Source organism: Periplaneta americana, chromosome 7 (genome assembly GCF_040183065.1).
Source record: "Periplaneta americana isolate PAMFEO1 chromosome 7, P.americana_PAMFEO1_priV1, whole genome shotgun sequence".
NCBI classification, from domain to species: domain Eukaryota; kingdom Metazoa; phylum Arthropoda; class Insecta; order Blattodea; family Blattidae; genus Periplaneta; species Periplaneta americana.
The window spans coordinates 34099179-34123983 of record NC_091123.1 but is presented as its reverse complement, the minus strand read 5'-3'; the positions used below and the strand labels follow the sequence as shown (position 1 = coordinate 34123983).

The 24805-nt window shown below is 36.7% G+C and overlaps 1 protein-coding gene across 1 annotated transcript in view; it reads left to right on the top strand.

Moving 5' to 3' along the window:
- Positions 1 to 5135: 5135 nt before the first annotated feature.
- LOC138703048 (multiple epidermal growth factor-like domains protein 10) overlaps positions 5136 to 24805 on the top strand; it is a 53808-nt gene continuing 34138 nt past the window's right edge. Inside the window, exons 1-4 of the mRNA XM_069830585.1 lie at positions 5136 to 5293; positions 9121 to 9255; positions 17548 to 17673; positions 22160 to 22291. Coding sequence (XP_069686686.1) covers positions 5227 to 5293; positions 9121 to 9255; positions 17548 to 17673; positions 22160 to 22291 — 460 coding nt within the window. The 5' untranslated portion in view covers positions 5136 to 5226. The remainder of the gene's footprint in view (positions 5294 to 9120; positions 9256 to 17547; positions 17674 to 22159; positions 22292 to 24805) is intronic.

Genomic DNA, 24805 nt, shown 5'->3' with positions numbered 1-24805 from the left:
ACTAATTCTGTAGAAATTCACATCCCAAAATATTAATGTTACTTACATCACTTTACAAAAGTAATTAATACAAAAATCAGTACCTAACTCAAGCCTCAAGTGTTAAGATGCTGTATTAGCTACTCTAGTGCTGTGCAATGAGCTATTGCGGAAAACTGATTTAACTCATTCTCCGCTTTGGACACTAATGGGCCTAGTTTTTAAACGGACTGCGTTCGACCAAATAAAACATTGGTACCCAACCCAAATTCAGTTCTAGCGGCGTTAAGATGCGCTGGACAGTCTCAAGGCTGCGTCCGGATTGATTCCTCTGCTTGCTCATCCGAAAATGCTTCTTATCATTGAAATCACAAACTAAATGCAATGTAGCACTTACATAAAGCTTCGGAGCAACGAAAATACCGATCTTAAACACACGTATGTTGGAAGTTTTTTAATTGTATAACATGATTTTATTGACAAATTTCACACATTTTTAACCATTTTTTTAAGAGGGAGGGAACATTCCACGCACTACGACCTGAGGTCTATTGTACACCCTCCCGATACGGAATGAGTTGCGTGCCCACCGATCCTCTACGCCAGTGGTTGCCAAACACCACGAAATTGTGACGTAATAGAAATATAACCCGCATACCACTAACGCAGGGTGAGGGGTGGAGTGGGTATCTCTTCAGGTAATACAGAGAATAACAGTGTAGAGACGGACTGTGATCAAAAAACAAAAGCAATATAATATTCTTCTACTTATTAACTATACACACTTTTTTCCATGTTATTTTTTATTCTCCTATTCATTATTTTTGTATTATTAATAAAATAAAATAAATTTATTTTCTTATTTACCATAAATAGAAAGTGTACTTTACATCAGCAGATATTTGAAATTAGAAAAACGTACCAGGCTGGTCACGAAGTTGTAAATTACACTACATACTAAAAAAAACGTGGAAGTATTTTACTCCAATTAAGACATAGAAGCCGATACATTTTATTGTTTATTTATTAATGAAATATTCAAATTACACTACATACGTCAAAAAACGTGGAAGTATTTTACACCGATTAAGACATAGAAGCCGATACTTTTTATTATCCGTTTGTTAATAAAATATTCAAGTTACAGGTAAGGGCGTGGTAGTCTTTATATCAAGAAGAATAATGACAACGTACATTGTTCTTTTATACTTCACTTAAAATTTTATAAGAAATTAAGTATCTCATATTTTCGCCATCTGCACAAAATAAATACTTTTCCTCCCATGCTCCTTAACATTAAGTTTTTACTTACTATCTGTTTTCGAAAAGACATCGAAACATATTATCCTACACACTTGTAACATTACATGTGTACGTCCGCTGTTGACAAATGTCTTTACTTACATATATCGAAGTGATGGCTGTAAACGGAGGGTGGGGTATGATGCCATGGCTACGCTTGAGTGGAGGCAGGGGCATGTGTCGCGACACAGCTTTTGGCGATCACTGCTCTACGGCAGCCGTGGCGTGATCGTGCGCCGAGCCACTGTGTAACCTGCAACGTGCATAGCAAATATGAAGGGAGGCGGACACCCGAAGGAGAAGTTAAGCAACTGTCTGACTTATTAACGGATTTTCATTTTCCTCACATCAAGCACTTAAATATAATTTTATACAGTACAAGGCTAGGCAACAAACTAATGTTTAGTACGTGTAACGAAGAAAGAAATGAACAGGAAAACATAGGACACATTATCACAACCTGAAATTAACAGTCTTTAGAATGACTCTGCGACAGAGTTTCAAAATCAGGAATTATGTCACTTACTGCCAGTCGTAGTTGATCACGAAGGTATTTGTCTGTCAGTCGTGATCTAAATTTGGTTTTTACTATTTTCATTGTTGAAAATAATTTTTCACAAACGTAAGTTGCAGTGAACATAGTTTCAACAGAGCAAGCGAAAGAACGAAGCTTCGGATATTTATTTTTTGGCAAATATTTGAAAAGTTCAACATTTGTCAAGTCCTTACATCTAGCTTTCATTTAACATCACTGTGAGTTTAAATTGAAGACCTAACCGCATTATCCAGACAGTACATCTGCTGAAAAAGGATCGACATATAGAGATGATGATGATGGTGATGATGATGATGATGATAATAATAATAATAATAATAATAATAATAATAATAATAATAATAATAACACCACTTAACCTTTTAATGTTTCATGAGTGACATATATTACAATGCCGTTTTATGTCATACTACAATTTTTATCGTAATACTTGTGAACAAATCATACATACTCATCATATTGGCAGCAAAAAATGCGTCCTCCCATCCTACTTGAAACTTTTGTTTTTGTAGAGGTACATGGTTTCGAGAGAGACATTGAGACGATACGCCACTCGCAGGTCAGAGACAAATACAAATGGAGCAGAGTTTGACTCCAGTGAGTGAGAGAGTGGGGGTTGGAGGAGGTAGGAAGCAAGAGAAATGCACAGCTATCATTGCGAGCCACAATGTGCTCGTGAGTCACATTTTCGCCACGCCTGATCTACCCGCACCGACCTAACAACTTGATCCTCTTAACGACCAGTCCCTACAGCCAACAGAGTCCATGTACCACTCCTGCTTCGGCAACCTCCCCAAGGCTCCCTTAACGGTCCGAGACAGAAGACTGCATTCAACTTCTTGCGATTGAAGGATGTAACTTCTGTCACGCTGAAAACCGTTCATTAAACTGCACGATTCAACTTCGAATTTTAGGACGTGATTCTACTGTGTATATCGTAATGTAGTGACGAGTCATTCACCCGCAGTTTTGGGTATACTGTGAGTTGTTTATATGAACAGACGTAATATAATCTGGATCGAACATTAGAATGTTAAACATATTAAATACAAATTGAAATAATATCTCTTAGCTACGTCCTCACTTAGTACAGTGAGTAAATTCATCACTAACGAATCTTTATATTTTTCAGCATGGAACACATCATAATGCAGCTTTAAATTATATTTTCTGCATCTGACATGTTTTACAAATAAGACACTGTCCATCTTCTTACTCTGATCTTTAAAAACAAATAACAAGTTCCAGTCATTATCAAACTCAGTTCCAGGTTTCTGCTTTGAGACATCCATGGAGATATGTAGTACATACTTCACACCTGATCTACTAACTCCCTTCACCGCTACCTTAGAGACGGGTAGCACTCCTTCCCGCGATGGAACAAAACTGTTTTCATTTGCCCGTACGGGTAAAACGCTCAACGGGAAGCCAATTTCCAGGCCTGCTATAAATTATTACGAACTCCCTACCCTCCCTTCACCGCTACCTTAGAGAGGGGTAGCACTCCTTCCCGCGAGAGAAGAAACCTGATTTCATTTGCCCGTACGGAAAACGCTCACACAGGAAGCCAAAAGTCAGCCCTGCGATAAATTATCACGAACTCCCTACTCTCCCCTTCACCGCTACCTTAGAGACGGGTAGCACTCCTTCCCGCGAGAGAAAAAACCTGTTTTCATTTGCCCGTACGGGTAAAACGCTCATACAGGAAGCCAATTTCTAGGCCTGCTATAAATTATCACGAACTCCCTACTCTCCCCTTCACCGCTACCTTAGAGACGGGTAGCACTCCTTCCCGCGAGAGAACAAACCTGTTTTCATTTGCCCGTACGGGTAAAACGCTCAACGGGAAGCCAATTACTACGAACTCCCTACCCTCCCTTCACCGCTACCTTAGAGACGGGTAACACTCCTTCTAGCGAGAGAACAAACCTGATTTCATTTGCCCGTATGGGTAAAACGCTCAACGGGAAGCCAATTGCCAGCCCTGCGATAAATTATTACGAACTACCTACCCTCCCTTCACCGCTACCTTAGAGAGGGGTAGCACTCCTTCCCGCGAGGGAAGAAACCTGATTTCATTTGCCCGTACGGGTAAAACGCTCACACAGGAAGCCAAAAGCAAGCCCTGCGATAAATTACCACGAACTCCCTACTCTCCCCTTCACCGCTACCTTAGAGACGGGTAGCATTCCTTCCCGCGAGGGAACAAACCTGTTTTCATTTGCCCGTACGGGTAAAACCCACATACGGGAAGCCAATTACCAGGCCTGCTATAAATTATTACGAACATCCTACTCTCCCCTTCACCGCTACCTTAGAGAGGGGTAGCACTCCTTCCCGCGAGAGAACAAACCTGTTTTCATTTTCCCCTACGGGTAAAACGCTCATACGGGAAGCCAATTGCCAGCCCTGCGATAAATTATTACGAACTCCCTACTCCCCCCTTCACCGCTACCTTAGAGACGGGTAGCATTCCTTCCCGCGAGGGAACAAACCTGTTTTCATTTGCCCGTACGGGTAAAACGCTCATACGGGAAACCAATTGCCAGCCCTGCGATAAATTATCACGAACTCCCTACTCTCCCCTTCACCGCTACCTTAGAGACGGGTAGCACTCCTTCCCGCCAGAGAACAAACCTGATTTATTTGCCCGTACGGGTAAAACGCACATACGGGATGCCAATTACCAGGCCTGCTATAAATTATTACGAACATCCTACTCTCCCCTTCACCGCTACCTTAGAGACGGGTAGTACTCCTTCCCGCGAGAGAACAAACCGGATTTCATTTGCCCGTACGGGTAAAACGCTAATACGGGCAGCCAATTGCCAGCCCTGCGATAAATTATTTGGTGGGCCGGGGCCCCAAGAGTTCATATAAGTTTGCGCCACTGCAAGTACTAGTGTATGAAGTATGTATTATCAGTTCCTTTTTAAATAAAAATATAGCGGGAACGGACAGGTAGATAGTCATATTTTTTCATCTCTTCATAGGGGGCTGCATAAACAATCTTAAAAAAATAATAATTTTGTACTGAAATACAGGCTGTGCAGTGTCAGAAAATTAAATTTAAAATTAATATAATTAAAATAGTCTTTATATTACTAATACACGAAAAAAAATGATTTTCTACTTCAAGTAAATTAGTACAATTTATGTAAAAACGTAACTAGTAAATTACCTTGCCAATCCCCGTCACAGTCAAGGATTCTACACTTCTGCCTTTACCCGACACTTCCTTATAAAATACGTTAACACGGAAAAATAACCGATAATTTTCTCAGAGGTTGGCAAGAACTCCTCGCTTACGAGTCAACCTCAGCATATTCACAGCAGCTCTCCGCTGCGTAGGATGTGAGTACGGAGGCCCTGCTGTTTGTAATGCGGCGATGTCAGTGCAGTGTGTTGTGTATGTGATGGCTGTTATAAGCGGTCACTGCGTCTTGTCATGGCAAGGTGAGGCACGATACGTGACGGTAACTTCATTTTAACAGTTACTACTGTATAACGTTATCGATCAGCTTTGCACAAGTGGATGTGAATAAATTTGCAAGTGATAATTCCTTTATCAATAGGCTTTCCGATTCGCTCTTATAAATAAATCGCTAAAAGCTTGGGGTTCCCAGAAACAAATACGGGACACTCAGCACTGATTTTAAAAATTGAGATTTGGTGTATATTTTCCATCACACTTATTCCTGCTGTCTTCAAACAGATTAAAACACAACAACTGAATCAAATCAAGTATTATTATTATTAAAAATAAAGTACAGTATTAAAAAAAAATTGAAGAAAATCAATTCAAAATGCGGCTATAAAATAGGTTCACGTGAGAGTACACTGTTATAAATCACAGTCCTCGTACATACAATACTTTTCTGACGAACGAATTTCTTGTAACAGTTGTTTGTTCTGTGCAGTTTGTTCTGTTTTAACTGTACAGTTCCATAAAAAAGTGGCCCGAGTCTTGATGGGACGCCACCTGCATGTACGCAACAAGTTTCGCACAGCTGTTCATATATACAGAGTGGAATTAAAATATCCTGCAGATTTTCAGAGCGAATAGCTCATGTTTGCGTGAAAATTTAATTTAGAATCTACTAATTTCAAGCCACTGAACGTTGCGAAAAAGATTGCAACTCTCCAGTCATAGAGACAGAGCGCAATCTTGTCAAGGTCAGTAGTACCAGAGAGTACCATTATTATTATTATTATTATTATTATTATTATTATTATTATTATTAGAGGAGGATTCACCTTATTTCATTCCTTTCCATTTTGAATCTTGCGTACACTACTTTTAATACTTGAATATAATTAATTGATTAACTAGTGGACTTACTAGTGTAATTATGTAAGATTTGTCCGGCTTACAGCTGTTTCAGTGCTTCACGCACCATCCTCAGAGCCTACTAGATCACGGCGTCATCTCGAACTTCTCTGCCTGTTATGTGGGTGTGTTTGATTGTTGAAAGGTGTTGAAGTGTGGAGTCAAATAGTGTGTGTGTATTGAAATTGATCTGTGTGTTGAGAATTTGATTGGGGTGTGTTTTAGTGTGTTTGTTTATTTCGTATTGTTCTTGCGTGTTGAGTTTTTGGTTCTTGGGTTGTATGTGTAGGATTTCCATGTCCGTATTTATGTTAGGCCTATTGTATGTATGGTTAGCATTGGTTATGTGATCGGCGTATGTAGATGTATTGTGTCCTCTGGTTATTGCTTTAATGTGTTCTTTGTAGCGTGTTTGGAATGATCTGCCTGTCTATCCTATGTAGAACACACTACAAAGACATCTCAACGCACAAAAAACACAAACAAATAAATACGACTACACAGGTGTATACAAACTCCCATTAATCTCCCTAATTACTTTAAATTAATCAACTAATTACATCTCTCCCCCTCTTCGTAATTGAGCCATCATATAGCCAAATGGCTTGTCTCAAAATTGAGACGATTCAACAAGGCTCATGACAACAATCACCTCCTACATAATAGCCAAATTGGCTAGTCTCTTATACATGAGACAACTCATCTTGCCTAAGGTATTCCGTGGTTTTCCTCAGGCGTAAGACAAATGTCGGGATGAGCCCTGTAAGAAATGGGCCACGGACCTATATGCCCTTCCCCATATATATTCCACCCTTATTATAAACGATGTATGCCCTAGTTCAGATAATATAAATAGTCTATTAAATATACGAGGTCACTCAATAAGTCGCAAATTGAAAGGACAGGGACCTCTCAAATTGCAGATTAGATTTCACGGCGCTTCTTCCGACGGCCTTCACATGCTTTGTCATCGAACAACAGATGACGGCGTCTTGCCATTCTAACGGCAAACACCAGCCAACTCCTCCTCGCCCCGTTCCATGATCATTTGATCAATGTCAGCCCCCCTCGCGTATGTGGTACCTAAGAGGTTACGTCCAATTTCGGCTTCCCCTTCAAAATTTTCTAGAGCTCCTTCAGGGGAGCAGCGTAACCCGGAGTGAGACTAGTGGCCAACAGGCTTGGAGCTCACATATTTAGTTTTGTACAGCCCCCAACCCACTTGCAAGGACGCGTTTTGCGTACCTTTTAAATTTTCCTCCCAATTCTCCTTCGATTTTTCGATTTTTTCGTATACAAACTCACATGTAATAGTTGCGATAAGTTCTAAGTCTTCATGTATGGAGTCATGTATACATCTCGTCCCCACATAAATTTCAACATTTTCAATTGGTTCCAAGCAATCAAACACAATTTCCCTTGTAAGGATGCTTGTTCGCGTACCTTTTAATCGCTTCTCCTAATTGTCATTTATTTCATTCACTTTTCTCACTTCACCCTCCAAGCAATAAAATTATTTGACATAGTGTATTTCGACTACTGGAGTTCATAATTTGACAGGTAAACATTATAAACTTTAACTGGGAATTTTCTGACATAAATATAATAATAATAATAATAATAACAATAATAATAATAATGATTTATTTAACCTGGCAGAGTTAAGGCCATACGGCCTTCTCTAACACTCAACCAGGAGTAAAAACTGCATTATAGAAACACTACAAATTTACAAAGTACACACAAAACTGAATAAGATAATAATAATAATAAAATGTAAACAACAAGTAAGAAGAAATCAGACATAATATATAACATACAGAAAGAAAGAAAAAAGCATAATAAAATGTGAACAGCAGGTAAAAAATAAATGAGGCCTACAAAGTATAAAAAAATAAGACAATTATTGATAATAATAATAATAATAATAATAATAATAATAATAAATAAGAATAGTAATGATAATAATAATAATGATAATAATAATAATAAAATAATAACAGGCCTAATAGTAATAATAATAGCCTACTAATAGTAGTAATACAATAGTGCAGTACAAAGCATACAATGAATACAATATTTTTAAGTATACACAGTAAGGAAAATTATGTTTATATATAGCTCAACTTATCACATTAGAGATATACCATTATCGGAAAATATGAAAACAAAAATATGAAATAAGTTAAATATCACTAGAACATAAAAAAAATGTGAATACGTGGAAACATGCAATACAACACTTGTCATAATAGTAAGTTAGTTTGGCAACTCGTCATAAGATAATTTTCTAACTTGGATTTGAAAGATTTCAATGTTCGGCAGCCCTTGACTTCAGGCGGCAGAGAGTTCCAGTGACGAGAGGTAGCAACAGTGAAAGATGAGGAATACAGAGATGACGTGTGAAGTGGAATTTCTAGCGTGTTATCGCGTTGTGATCGAGTATTAATATTATGATAGCGAGAGAGAGTATGAAAACGAGCGAATAAATAATAGGGAGATGAAGTGTGCATAATTCGATATAGGAGAGAAAGTGAGTGCAGATTTCTCCTCTCATGTAACCTAAGCCATGATAACTTCTCGAAAGAAGGTGAGATATGATCATAGTATCGAACATTACAAATGAAGCGGACGCACGCGTTATGAACACGCTGTAGTTTCTGGGCGGAATCAATCCTGAGATCACTGAACAAAACGTCGCAATAATCGAAGTGAGGTAGAATGAGTGTCTGTACCAGCGTCTGTTTTAATTTAGATGGATAATGATACAATCTTTTTAGTGAATGGAGAATAGAGAATGCCTTCTTACATGTATATTTAATATGCGTATCCCAACTATAAACCTAGCGAAGGATCGCTATACCTAAAAAGTAATGTTAATACAAGGCGTAATTACATAACATTCTACACAAACAAGGTTCGACAGTGAATTTTTTCTTTTATAATCTTTCAGGTATTGGAAGAGATTGTGAAAATGATGCAGATTGCTCCAATATTGAAAATTCATTTTGTAATCCTTCGATGTATGACATGTGCGACTGCAAAGGAGGTTACGTCGTTGATGTCACATATACAAAATGTTTGAAAGGTAAGTTGTCGCCAGATATGGAAAAGTAACGAAATGTCTATTTATTACGAGAGAACGTTGTTATTATCTGGAAGTACATAATACATGTCAATGTGTATTGACATTATTTTGTGTTAACATTAATATTTGAGACTGGAAATTACAATAGAGGAGAATAATGATTCTCAAATAACAAAGAGAATAATATGGATCGAATTGAACGAGCTAGTCTGAACAGAATTTTATAGGATAAACTAATGTTTAAATAAATCAAAATACATACCTATTTATTAACCAACATTAAGAAATATCGTGCAGAAGTATGGAATATGGACTCAACATTAAAATAATTCGAAGTGTAGTAAGCGGAAATTAATTTTTTACATCGCAATGCTCTAAACTGGATAGAATTGGAAATGATACGATACGAAAAATTAACTTTAAAAATTACAGGTTGAAATTAAAAAAATACAACGGTTTGGATATGTGAAAAAGATGGTAGCAAATACAGGGTGAAAATGGTATGATTGTGCAAATTTTAACAGCTTATTCCTTAGGTAGAATACACATGAAAGTGCAAATAACATTTTGGTGAGGGAGACAATATTATAAAAAGTTTTTTGCCTTAAATGTTCAAGGCTCCTTTACTCGGTAAGTATTATACGTACAATTCTAATTTGTAGTGAAATAATTAAAGAAATAAATTAGGAATGGATTGTTGCTTTGCAGTTTTGTAATAAAATTGATGCTATACGTGTAAAATTTACATACAATCATTAACACTTTTTGTATTTCTGACAGCGACGTTTGTCAAAGTCGAGCCACGGTCATAGTACAGATAAGCCGCGAGTTTTGGGTTCAGTACTCAGTCTTTATTATTATTATTATTATTATTATTATTATTATTATTATTATTATTAGTAGTAGTATTATCATTATCATTATTACAAGTATTATTATCATTATTATTACTATTATTATACGGAATGGAAGTAATTTTATCGTTTAGATTGAAAGGAACGATAGGTACACTTAAATGAATAGGAAACCTATATTAAATTTGTGATTAAATCCACGGTTAATTAGAAAATTGAATTGGAAGTTTCAGCAGTCTGACAACATCGCCGCTAACACATCCCTCTTGCTTCTTTCCGTAATACAGATGTACGAGGTCAACGAATTCAGGTCTGTTTTCAGGCATGTCAAAGTGAGCATTTTTCATAGAAGTGGTTCGTCTTTTCTACAGTGGCCAAATGATTGACACCTCAGTTGAGAGTTCCATTGCTCGAAGTTAAGTTGCTGGTCTCTTGTCATAGCAAATATACTAAAAGCATAAGTTGTATTTTATTGCTTTTTGTTTCACTATTCATTAACGATCTTACTAATAAAAACTCTATATACAGACGTTTAACTCTCTTATATTTATACAATGAGTAGCTCGTTTATAAGTCGTGTGCAAATTCCTTACTAATAATCACTACATACGTCGTGTATAACAGTATAACTGTTACACAGCTACGTCATAGATTCGTCATTACTTCATTACGAAAGGTAATAGAATATCTGAGATTCTCTATTGTATCCGGTAGAGCGCTCTAGTGTGCCGTGTTAAGAATCGATAGTACAACTGGCTCTGATCGATTACCACACTATATTTAGGTCAAAGAGTACAAGCTACAGCAATAATATTCTACTTATTCTGTGCTCTTTGGTATGTTCTTCTGTGGTTACAAGGCATCCATCATCATAAAATGACAGTCGATACGAACAGCTGTTAGAGGGGCGGCCATTTTTTCTCTATATACAACGCTTAAACAAGGGGTTTCGTATATATAACTACTGCAAAGCAATTCCCATTGTATAGTTACAGATTGTTTATACATCCATCGCTTATGCATGGTTTATTAGTAACGTTTTCTGTCTCAACGCTGCATAAGTCTCGTACAAAAACTATACACGGTTTATTAGTAAGACTGTAAATGTACTTTTTCAAGGTATATCATTATCGTAAAATTACAATAAGTTTTCTAGTGAAAGCAAAAGGACAACCTTGATAATTTGTGAATAACGAACGATCTTTTTGAGTATAATACTTAAGAATGAAGTAGAAATTTTCTTGTGCGATATTTGAAGTGTGAGATGATTCAATTTCAGTGATTTCAAAAATCGAATGTTTATGAACCTGTTTTTCATACTTAGGAATATTAAAAATAGCAAAAGTTTAGAAAAATATATTACGTAATTAACGAAATAAATATTTTTATAAGTATGTTTAATATTACAGTTTCGGAGTAAAACTCTTGTATGAATCTGTTTCAGTACGAACATATTGTACACAGAGTTCTGGATTTTACGTATACTAACATAAATATAACATTTAACGTAAGAATGTTGTAATATCTATAAGTATCGCTAGGTTGTAGTTCGTAGTAGATTATTTTTACAGGAGACAGCTGCTACTATTGCCACACGAGCCACAACCCTCACGTAGTGGCGACCTTGACAAGACGGCCCTCGGTGAACCTCTCCTTCTCTGGCAATGTTGCAATCTGTTCGCATCATTCAGTGGCTTAAAATTAGTGGTTTTTATATTAATTTTACACGAAAACCGTTCACGCTATGGAAATACGACAAAGGAATGAAAGATTCTTTATTATATTTTCTATCGATATGGACAAAATTGACGATCCTACTCGCAATAGTCAAACGAATAAATGGGTGTTAAACATTTGGGATAAACTTTTTTTTTTCTGAGAATACTATGACCTATCCACCAATATGATATTACACTTTTCTGTTATAAACAACATGAGGTATTCGCTCTGAAAATCTGCAGGATTACTTCACTTCCACCTCGTAATTATTATTATTATTATTATTATTATTATTAGGCCTATTATTATTATTATTATTATTATTATTATTATTATTCACTGTTATTATTACCACTATTATTTATACAATTGCAATTATAATTATATTATTATTACCGCTAGTACTTATATTATTATATTATTATTATTATTATTATTATTATTATTATTATTATTATTATTATTATTATTATTAGAAGAAGAAGAAGAAGAAGACGAAGAAGAAGAAGAAGAAGAAGAAAAGAATTAACTTTATTCATACCTTATTTCATTCCTTTCATTGGACTCACTTAATCTTACAGGAAATTGCACCTGTATATTTATGAGGAATGAACCGTAAGTAATATAGTTAATTTCAGGGGGTTATTCTTCTATTGTACATACAGACCAGTTAGTCACTCATAACGAGTGCACCTGTGCACATGTATGAACACTGTGCCACTGTCGTACATCTATGACGCAGTACATGAGAGTAGGCCACTATAGGGAACCCAAGATGTGGAAACTGAACTGAGAGGATTCAATCTGACATCGGGAAGGGAATCCGGTGTGGCTTAGTGGATAGAGCGTCAGCACGTAGAGCTGAAAACCCGGGTTCAAATCCCGGTGCCGGAGAGAATTTTTCTCGGTTCCACTCATCCTTTATCATATGATGACGCAGAATTTCTGCACGGAAATATCATATGTACTTCGACACATCGTAATAATATATTATAATACAGTGAGAGCCTCCTGGAACTTCAAAAAGAGGGATTGGTGTAAATTTACATATTATTTAGAAAAGGAGTTATCCGAAACTAATATTCATTTTTCACAACATCCTAGCATACTAGGTATATATTTATATATTTGTAAACAAATAATCATATCTGCAAAATACTTCATCCCAAGAGGTAAAGTTGGGCATTTCAAATGTTTCTGGAATAGTAGTCTTAAAAATCTAAAACAAGTCCGCGAGGCCCAAAGAAAATTAGTTGAGGCTACTAAGCCAGGAACATATAGGCTAATGAAATGGAGACAAGCAGCAGCAAAGCTCAAGTGGGCAATATCTGAAGCCAAGAGACAAGCATTTCATAAATGTTTTACAAGCACTAACTTTCAAGACAATAATGGTTATATTCATAGATTCTTCAACAAAATTCAAAATAAGACATCAGTCCCGATAAAGCAACCAATTAATCATATAAATAAAGTTCTCACCTCTTATTGAGGCATGGTAACTGCATTTGTAAAACATTATTCTAATAGTCAAAAGAAGAGTGAGTACGCGGGAAAGGTGCCAAAAGATATCAAGAAACAAATAACACAGACTAAAAAGGAATTAAATGATTTCAAAAGTACAAGTTCCAAAGCGGTCTCTGTTGGTGATTTTTCTTACCAGGAACTCTCATCTGCTATAAAAGATTAAAAAAAAAAAAAAAAAAACGAAGAAAGTACCCTGGTGAAGGTGGAATTCATAGTGAGTTCATGGGCTTCGAATTTTAACAGGAGGAGTTAAAACAACATGTAAGGATATAATGCTGATTCTGACATGAGAAAACAGAAGAGAGAGCTCTTCTTCTTCATTAAAAACTTGTTAAGAGTTCAGATGAATTTTGGAGCAGTTATAAAACAAATGAAAGACATCTAAAATCCAAGTAGGCTTTTTCCAGTCAGTAAGCAAGCTGAAATCAAACCTCCATCTAAAAATAACCAGCCAACTACTACTAAATCTGCAAAACCCACTGAAATTACCACTGTTAGATCCTCAATAGATCTTGAGGAAGTTTTTACTAAAAGTCAGACTGACAAGGAAAGGTTCACAGCTCCTGAGACCATCCACACCAGATACTCAGGATCCAATTGGCTACATATTTACACTGATGGATCTAAAATAGCTGGACACTTGAATGCGGGAGCTGAAATCTATAGTAGCCTGTTTTCGTTTTATATCTTTGTAGGCCAGAATACATTAGTCTTTGATGAGAAAGTCCAAGCAATTAGAGTGGCATTACAACAACCCACAGCCCACTAAGGTAAATTCAGTAACGCCGTTATCCTCTCTGACTCTACGACGGCCATCCAATCAATTAGTCAGTCTTTACGGACCGGTTCAATAGGAATAAAAGACTGTCAAGATATGCTGAAAGAACTTGCAGCAAACAATAAAACAGTTGCGCTACAGTAGATATCTGGTCACTGCTCAGTCTATGGAAATTATCAAGCAGATTCATTGGCTAAGAAGGAAGCTCAGCTCCCACTAATCTACGCAACACCCATGTCATGCCAGTCTATGAAAATAGCTACAAAAGAGCAATTCAAGACACAACATCTGCAATATCTGGCCTCAAGAACATCTGAGAAGCACTGGACAGAGTCAATTCTGAAAATACCAATTCACTCAAGAAAAAGTGCAGTCGTAGTATTTCGTCTAACAACAGTGCATGATTTACTGCAGAAACACCTGTTTCGTTTTGGGATAATGGAGTCACCATCCTGCAAATTGTGTAACTCTAATACAAAGATGGAACGTCATCACCTTTCAGTATGTCCTGGCCTACAGTGACTCACAGAAATGGAAGGCTATTGGGAAGCCAGGAAGATGTTGCCTCTATAAAATTGTTTCTTAATGTTTGTTCACTTGTTGTTTTCTTTGAAATTTAATAATTCTATAATCAATTCACCAGTCATTAAATAAATAAATACATAAATAATTAAATTCTTGTTACACACTGCTTAAACGTAGGTATAACATTTCATTATTTTATTACTTGAAAAGTATTGTTGAAATTTACACTCAGTTTGCTTCCACGGGTAAGATAACTCAAAATGATTTCTGTATTTACATGACGGGAGTGTACATCGCATGCGCAAACTACGTCGTACGTGGAAATAGCCAATTAGCGTCAGTAAACATGTGGACTCCACAGCAAAAGGAATTCTGTGTGCTTTCTCTTGCGGAGTTGAAATCTGTTACGCAGGTACAACGTCGATTTCGGAGTGAATATCAACTGCGACCAACTGAAGATGTTCCAACGTACGTAACAATCATGAAATGGGACAGATACCTTCGTGAAACTGGGAGTTTGGTTTCTAAGTCAGGCCACCACACCAAGCACGCTGTTCCAATGGCTGATGTTGAATTAATCCGTATGTCTTTCCAGCGGAGCCCCCGTAAATCAATCCGACGAGCAAAGGGGGAGCTAAATTTACCTCGTTCGACAGTACACGATGTCGTTCATAAAAGGTTGCGGCTAAGGGCGTACAAACTTCAGATTCGTCATCAAATCAAACCTGAAGACAAGCCGCGACGGAGGGCATTCGCGGAGACAATTCTGGTAAAAATTAATGAAAATGAGGCATTCCTCGATACGGTTTGTTTCTCGGACGAGGCTACATTCCACACTTCCGGAAAGGTCAACAAACACAATTGCACATATGGGGGACAGAACATTCCCACACAATGGAAGAGTACGAAAGAAACACCCGAAACTCAATGTGTTGGAGGACAGAATCATAGGCCCATTGTTTTTCAGGAAGTCTACCTCGACACATTGCAGTTGTACGTTGTGTCGCAAATGTTACGCCTGCAATGTTGCAAAACACATAGAGAGAGGTGGAATAGAGATTGGACGTCTGCCGCGCTACTAATGTGCGCATATCCAGGTGTATTAGGTACCTAAAAACATTTTTAATATCCCACCCGTAGAAGCAAACCGAGTGTAAGTATCACCAATACTTTTCAAGAAATAAAATAATAAAATATTATACTTTCACGCCGGACACACTGTAGTTCAGGCAATGAATTATTATTGGATGTCACCTCATCTTCATCTTGTACTACTTGTCTTGCCTTGTTCTCCCTGTATGTCTCATGTTCTTCTTACATTTCCTTTGTACTCCTTCAATTCACCTTATCTTCCTCTTGTTCTACTTGTCTTGCCTTGTTCTCCTTGTATTTCTCATGTTCTTACATTTACTTTGTACTCCTTCAATTCACCTTATCTTCCTCTTGTACTACTTGTCTTGCCTTGTTCTCCTTGTATATCTCATGTTCTTCTTACATTTCCTTTGTACTCCTTCAATTCACCTTATCTTCCTCTTGTTCTACTTGTCTTGCCTTGTTCTCCTTGTATTTCTCATGTTCTTCTTACATTTCCTTTGTACTCCTTCAATTCACCTTATCTTCCTCTTGTTCTACTTGTCTTGCCTTGTTCTCCTTGTATTTCTCATGTTCTTACATTCCCTTTGTACTCCTTCAATTCACCTTATCTTCCTCTTGTTCTACTTGTCTTGCCTTGTTCTCCTTGTATTTCTCATGTTCTTACATTTCCTTTGTACTTCTTCAATTCACCTTATCTTCCTCTTGTTCTACTTGTCTTGCCTTGTTCTCCTTGTATTTCTCATGTTCTTACATTTCCTTTGTACTCCTTCAATTCACCTTATCTTCCTCTTGTTCTACTTGTCTTGCCTTGTTCTCCTTGTATTTCTCATGTTCTTACATTTCCTTTGTACTTCTTCAATTCACCTTATCTTCCTCTTGTTCTACTTGTCTTGCCTTGTTCTCCTCGTATTTCTCATGTTCTTACATTTCCTTTGTACTTCTTCAATTCACCTTATCTTCCTCTTGTTCTACTTGTCTTGCCTTGATCTCCTTGTATTTCTCATGTTCTTACATTTCCTTTGTACTTCTTCAATTCACCTTATCTTCCTCTTGTTCTACTTGTCTTCGCCTTGTTCTCCTTGTATTTCTCATGTTCTTCTTACATTTCCTTTGTACTCCTTCAATTCACCTTATCTTCCTCTTGTTCTACTTGTCTTGCCTTGTTCTCCTTGTATTTCTCATGTTCGTTTTACATTCCCTTTGTCCTACTTGTATTCTCCTTACTTTCCTTGTCTCCTATTTGTTCTCCTTGAATCACCTTTCTTCTCCCTACTGTCCTATTTTTTCCTTTGCATAACCCTAGATGTCCTTCTATTCTCCTTATATTCTTCTTGTTTTCCATTTATCCCCTTGTTCTTCTTGTATTCCCCTAATTTTGCATGTATTTATCTTGTTATCATTGTATTCTACTTGTTCCCCTTTTCTTAGGCTTCTTCCAGTTGTCTTTCCCTTGATGTCCTTGTTTTCCCTTATTTCCTTTTGTTTTCATGTTCTCCTTGCTTTTCCCTTCTTCTTTTCCATTATTCTCCTTGTCTTTCGCATGTTTTCTTTCTTCCCCTTCTTTTCCTTTTATTGTCATGAGTCTCCTTGTATTTCCCTTATTCACATTTTATTCTTCTATTTCACTGTATTCCTTAAATATTCCCTTCTTCATTGCATGCCCCTTATTCTCGTTGTAATTAAACGTAATGAAAAACAATAAAGTTATGCACCTGTGTGTGTGTGTGTGTGTGTTTTTTTTTTTTTTTTTTTTTTTACTTTCGGTATTATAGATATTCTGTTTTTTTTTTTTTTCAGGTTTGGGAAGCACATGTTCAGGTGAGAGCGACTGTAAAGCAATCAGTCAAGCAACATGCGTAAGTGGCATCTGTGCTTGCCCTGCAAATTTTGTAGCAGGTTCCTTCGATAATAAATGTCTTAGAAGTAAGTATATTTTTAAAACGCTAATAACAATCTAAACTTATGCACCAAAGCGTCATCATAAGTAGTATGCAGAATGACCAATTTTCTTTACTTTATGCTTCAGGCAAATCCTGATTATGGCCGTATTTCTTTGGATTTTTCTTAAGAAGGGTCTTAATTTTTTCGGAGATTTTTTTTTCAGTTATTTCTTTGTAGGCTGGAAACAGTAAGTACCAAAACGTTTCTTTTCTTCTTAATTATTACAATTTTTTACTAATTGACGGGTATAGGAAAATTCCTCTGATAAATTCATCAGAGTATATATTAAGAAATTCTAACCAATAAATCATTCTGCAGTTATGCCTACATATAAGTATAAAATTGTTTAATCACTTGAGCTAGTAAAAGATCTTAAAATATTTTATGCTCGACCATGCCGAAATGTAGTAATTATACACCTGGTAGCAGACCTTTAATGCATGTCATTAAAGTACACCTACTCATTAAAGATCAGGTCTTTCAGCCAATGACGACTCAGGTTACAACTGTTCAGCCAATGACAGGTCAGCTTTCTACCGTTATAAAACCGCAAGTATCGATTATTCTCGGATATGCAATCGAAAGAGAATTAGCGAAAAGTCACGGAGGCTGGAAATCCAATACTGTCGCAGAAGGTTATGTTCTGTTACTATAATAATTAGCGTTAATTGTAAATAATATTCAAATAAATTCAATTTGTCATCTCGCTTTTCAATGTCTAATTTAATTTCAATGCTATTTCTGTAGGTTCTTATGGCCTAGCAAGGTCAATGTGGACATCTGTTCCTCGGAAAAAATCAATACTTACGCGTCTATGCACATCTCACAACATACGGAACATTGCTCCAGGTCAGATACAATAAAATTAATAATATCGAGTTAGAAATATGGTCGAGCATAAAAAGTCGTATGAAACTCGCCTATAATGGTAATTAAGAAGCTCGTATGAAAATTATGAAACTCGCTTGCGCTCGTTTGATAAATATCCATACTCACTTCTTAATTACCTTCATTATAGGCTCGTTGCATAATGTACTATTTAAGACTCCTAATGCAAAAAGTAGGCCCTTTAACAGTACGCGATTATGTTAAAATATACTGTTATTGGGAAATGTGTTAAAGCGTAGGTCTAACTACATTCTTAATAGTAGGCCATGAATTGTTTGGCTACTGAAAGTTCTTTGACATTAGGTAATACAAAACAAGAAAACGCTTTGCTTTGTAGGTTAACTTATCAATAGAAAGAATAAAGTGACGTAAACCTTAGAACACCAACAGATCTGTTCATATAGCAACAAATATAAGAGTCACTGACAATTATTCAGATATAAAACGAACACGTGCATGTTTCCACACAGTTTCTTTCGAGATATCTAGCGTAGATTTTATTTTACGGAGAGAAGAATGTGATTTCCCTTTGAACATTAGGAAAACTTCAAGATTCATTTCATTAGTGGATGGTCAACCAGATCCTCTTATGAATCTGAATTTCGCTTCTATTCTACTCACAGTTGGCTGAGAGATAGGTGGCCGAATAGGATAAGTTTTATTTTAAGATTGTGCATATCTTTAGTTGTATAGGATCTACGTCTTCTGTCACCCAATGCCATTTTTTGTTAATAACATCTTGTTTTATATTGATTTTACCAATCAATTTCCTTTCATAACACAAGGACTAAGAAATTGTATCAACAATAACATTTTTACTATGGTAACAATAGCCATACTGTTTCTATCTATACTAATAATAAATCTGTAGCCGAAATTTTTATGGTAATTTTCGATTTTCCAAAAATAATTGGTCCTAACATATATAATTAACCACCCTGAAACAGAAAATCGCATTTTTGAGATTTTTGTTTGTATGTCTGTCTGGATGTTTGTTACCTTTTCACGCGATAATGGCTGAACCGATTTATATGCAAATTGGAATATAAATTAAGTTCGTTGTAACTTAGATTTTAGGCTATATGGCATTCAAAATACTTTATTTAAAAGGGGGGTTATAAGGGGGCCTGAATTAAATAAATCGAAATATTTCGCTTATTATTGATTTTTGTGAAAAAGTTACATAACAAAGGTTTCTTTAAAAATGATTTCCGATAAGTTTTATTCTTTACAAAATTTTGATAGGACTGATATTTAATGAGATAAATGAGTTTTAAAATTAAAATAACGCCATCTAAGACGGTGCAATGAATTAAGAACTTATTATAGACTTCGTTGGACAACAACAATCGAAACAGGGGCTTTGGACATCAACAATCGAAAGCTATTAAACATAGCCTACAGAGAATGTTTCTGTGTTTGTATGAAGTAATATCAGAAGCTAAATTAACCGATTTGTATAATTAATTATTATTTCACCATTCGAAAGTGTAATTTCTCTAGATGGACATAATGCTATAATGTTATTACAGTAACGTCTGAGTAAATCGAGGACAGGTAAGATTAAAATAGCTTCTTATGCACAGAAAATTTGATAGGCTATTTTGTACATTCGTTTTCTGTATTTCTTGAAATAATATTTATGTACACTCATTTTAATCTCAGAGAATTAACGAACAACGAGAGTGTATTGATTTAGTATGCAGTAACAGTACGTTAGCTTAGCAATCCATTAATTTATAATTCAAATTTTAACTATGCTCAATTGAATCGTGTTAAAATACATAAAATATATATGCAATAAATGCAATGCAAAAAAAATTGGGTAATGAGCGAAGCAGATTATCTTGCGCTGTTGTAAAAGTTGTTCCCTGGATCAAACGTCCTATTTTAATTATGTAATTACTTTATATTTATTTCTAACAGGTGCAGCGGAGCGCACGGGTACGGCTAGTATAGAAATAAAGCATTACAAAAATTTGCTTTTTGATTAAACAAACTATAGATTTCATTCAAAACTTTTCTCAATGACGTCATATTTCGGACAACAATTGTCGCAAAACTATTTTATTTTCACAAAAATATTCCTGATTACACTAAAGATTTTATGTCTCAGCTTTTTGTACTAAAATCTCTCATTCACTTTTAACATTTGAGTGTTCGCGCTTATTATAATCCCGTTATTCCTCGCGTGGGCTACTATTGTAGCCCATTAGGATTTTGACTCTATTTTAATCTGTTATAATTTGTATTTGAGTTTTTAATTATTCATTTCCCTACTTTACTTTTATTAACCAATATTTCTTAATTTTATATAATATATTTTCATTTTTATTCTTCTTCTTTCTTCTTCTTTTGTGGGCTCTTCCACTCTTCAGCGGTTGCCCTGAATTCCCTTCCGCCATCCTTCTCGATCCCGCCAATCCTCCTCCAGCATATGTCGGTCCTTCATCATTTGCATGACACCGGCTTTCCATGTTTTTCTTGGTCTCGCACGCTTCCTCCTTTTCCGAGGTGACCATTCCAGAATAATCTTGGCCATCTTCCTTCTTTCATCCTTTTTACGTGGCCATACCATTGAAGAGTTCGTTTTTCGATTCTTTCAATTACCGACTCTTCCATCTCCATCATTTGCCTCACATCCTCATTCCTTCTCCTTTCCAATCTGGATACTCTAGCAGCTCTCCTTATTCCCTCCATCTCCGTCGCTTGTATCTTACACTTCTGACGTTCAACAAGTGCCCATCCCTCTGCCCCGTATGTTAGTATAGATTCAACTATAGATTGTAGAATTCTTTTCTTCATTTGTTTGGAAATGGATCTACTCCACAGTACCCCATTCAGCATCTTTATTGCCCTTCTTGCTTGCTGCACTCCGTGATCTACATCTGCTTCACAGCTCCCAGACTCTTGGATAATAGACCCCAAATACTTAAAATGTCTCACAGATTTAATTGTTCCTTGCGGTAGGATAATATCTCTTCCACTATTGCCCACAGCGAGGTATTCAGTTTTATTCATATTAATGCAAAGACCTCCTATATCAAAGGCTTCCATCAACTTCCTCAACATGAACATAGCATCTTCACGACACTGAGCAATTAATACCTGGTCGTCTGCAAATAGGAGAGAATGTATTGTTTCATGTCCAATTGGAACTCCCATACCTTTACACGATCGATTCCATCTCTCTAAGACTTGCTTCATTTTTATTATAAATTAATAAGAAGTTGCTTCTAAAATAAAGTTACGGTTTTACTCGCGTGGGCTACAACTGCAGCCCAAGGAAAAACAATCACTCTCACTGTGAACATCTGGTCAAGTCAGAAACTATAACACCACTGATGCAGCGTTACAAGTGTACGGCAAAGGTATACGAAAGGAAAATGTCGCCGCTTTATTTTCGAAGACGTCATAGCATACAAAAAAGAGTGGGCTGCAACAGTAGCCCATGCGAGCATTGAAATGTTAATTGCAATTATTCGTTACTTTTGACAACCCCCGTACAGCGAATTATATGACGCTGAAATGTTAATTTTTAGTATGGCAATGTAACAGCTTGACATCTTTATTTCCACAGAGGTCGAGCACGGTGGAGTCTGCGAAGAATCTATTCAGTGTTACTACTCTAAACGAACCCGGTGCTTGAACGGAAGATGCGTATGTAAGACGGGTTACAACTACACTGGACAGAAATGTGTTGGGACATCAGGTATGTAATTGTTGATACAAATTAATACACACTAGGTCAGTAATTGCCAATAGGCAAAGCTTTTCTCCGGCCCACACAGAAAACATCAATGATCAGAAAAAGAAGTCGAATAAGACGATGTACTCGTAGTTATACGAAAGGAAATTGTTTAAAAAATATGAGAGAGGTAGAAAACGTCAGATTTTTTTTTTCAATTACATTTTATCGGCAATTGACTTGGGAAACATTCTAATGTCCTCGCATATAAGTAATACTTCTGAAGTAAAAGCAATGTTACTGAGATAAACTAATATAGTGTATAATTTGAAATTATGACACTCGTGGCTCAAAATAACGCAATAGTAATATGCGTTACAAGAGCGGTATGTTGAAGTTTTCATTTTCGAGGAAAAGTTTGAAAAAGCGAACCGTAGTCGAGCTTTTTTAATTTCCGACAATTGAAAGAAAACATACCACTCGTGTATCGTACAATATTTTGTGCGAAGATCGTTTATTACATACCTGAAAGAGGAATTTCTAATTAGTTGCAACGAAATCTCCATCTTGGTTTCTGTTCAATGACGGCAAATTTGCAAAACAAAAATATCTATCTTCAACATTGTTGCTTTAAAATGTTTTCTGTGTTTACTATACTCCAGCAGGCCGTGATATACGTCTGTCTTTTTCTTCGTTAAAAGTAGCCGCAATGTCGTGTCTGGAATCTTGTTTATTTTTTCACGGCTTCCTTAATATTACTTGCATCACGAATGCAGTAACTTTAGTGGAGTTGTAGAGTTTACTTAATTTTTGCAAATATTTAAAAACAATAATTAACGGTGCAATTTAGGTGAAATTGCAGTAGTAAGTTTCCAATTTATAATTATTACTATATTGAACGTCTCTAAAAATAATATGTTAAAAGCCTAAAGCAGTAAAATCAATATGTCACTTAAGCGGTAAGAAGAGGGAAATTGTTATGTGTGTTAGGTTGGGAATACTGAATGTGGAATTTTAGACTATCCGCGGATTGGTTTTGTGCGGAAACAAAGCAAATACGCACGATCTCGCACAAAGATAGTTTAATTGTATTAGTGTTTTTGGACAAACTATGTGAATAGTTTTTCAGATTCCAAGAAACTTGCATTGTACGTTTTGTCAATATCTTGGTCAACATACACGTGTGTTAATTAAGCTTCTTCGACTTAAGTCAGCGATGTATAAGAAATAGCGCGTGAACGACCTTACATTCTTTCACATGCTATCTGGCTACAGTAATATAGATCAGTCATGTCAATTGATGCCCATAAGCGCAAGCGCGCGCTTTAGAGCTCAGGAGAGCCTGAGCGCTTTACAACGGAAAGGAAGGAGACAAAAGAACTTATTAAAACTGTATCCATGTTAATTTTTAGATTTGTCTGAAAAGTATAAGTGTATTATAAGAATATGAGTTCTAATTTTATTACTCATTTTTCACAAATTTGCTTTTCTATTCAAAAGGAATATTTTTTCAACTTTTGTTTTATTGAAAAGTGAAATTTTCAGGTATAGGTTGTTGTAAAGTTCACATAAATGCCTGCGTGTTCCTTCAGAAGACGAGAGCTGGTGCGATTGTCCCCTAGTATTACGGGCCGGATGTCCACTCACACCCCGCCCCTAGTAACTCCCTCCCGGTGCCGACAGGTCTCCTCACCACATGGCCCGGCCCGGCCCGGAGAGAGATGGTCTCGCTGGAAGACACATTCCTTCAGAAAACGGGTCTCGCTATTTTTTTTTCTCCCCTCGTATTAGGAGCCAGATGTCCACCCACACCCCTGCCTCTAGCAACTTGCTCACGGCGCCGAGGGGTCCCCCGACCACGCGAACAAGCCAAGAGGGAGAAGAGTCCCACTAAAGGCCACAATGTTGTGGCGGGAATTTGTGACGTCACATAGCGTCATAACCATCCAAGCCACGCCAAGGAGGAGAGAAATGGCGCGAAGCCCGAGGTGTATATAAGGCGGGCCCAAAATGGCATACAGCGTATTCCGAATCTCACCGGTGAGCAATCCGATGGCATCACGGTGTTCCAAATTCCACCGATGACGTCATTGATGCTCCACCGGTGTCGCACCGGTGCCATCAACTTGCAGAGGTGGTGGCAGTCTCCATCAGCCGCCATCAGTGAATCTGATTGGTTCTTGTATAGGGCGGGAATTAGCAGACGAATAACATCGTGCACTGTTGTGTCATGGCGGTGTGTTCTGCTTTAGTTCTGCTGTATTGTTTGTAATGAGCACAACGTAAAAACAATATGCTAATGGATTATGAGCGAACATGTCAACGGACCCATTATTACTACCGGTTCAAGAAATAAATTGTTTATGCTATCTTTTCTTTGAACGAGATGGGAGTACGAAAATTTCGCAAAATTTTGGTAGCGTAGCACAGACAACAACTTGTACAGTCGCCATGACAGCCATCGATCCTTCCAGCAGTTTTGTTCCTTATTTCGCTGCAACGTGACGTCATTGATGCCACCGGACCGGTGAGATTCGG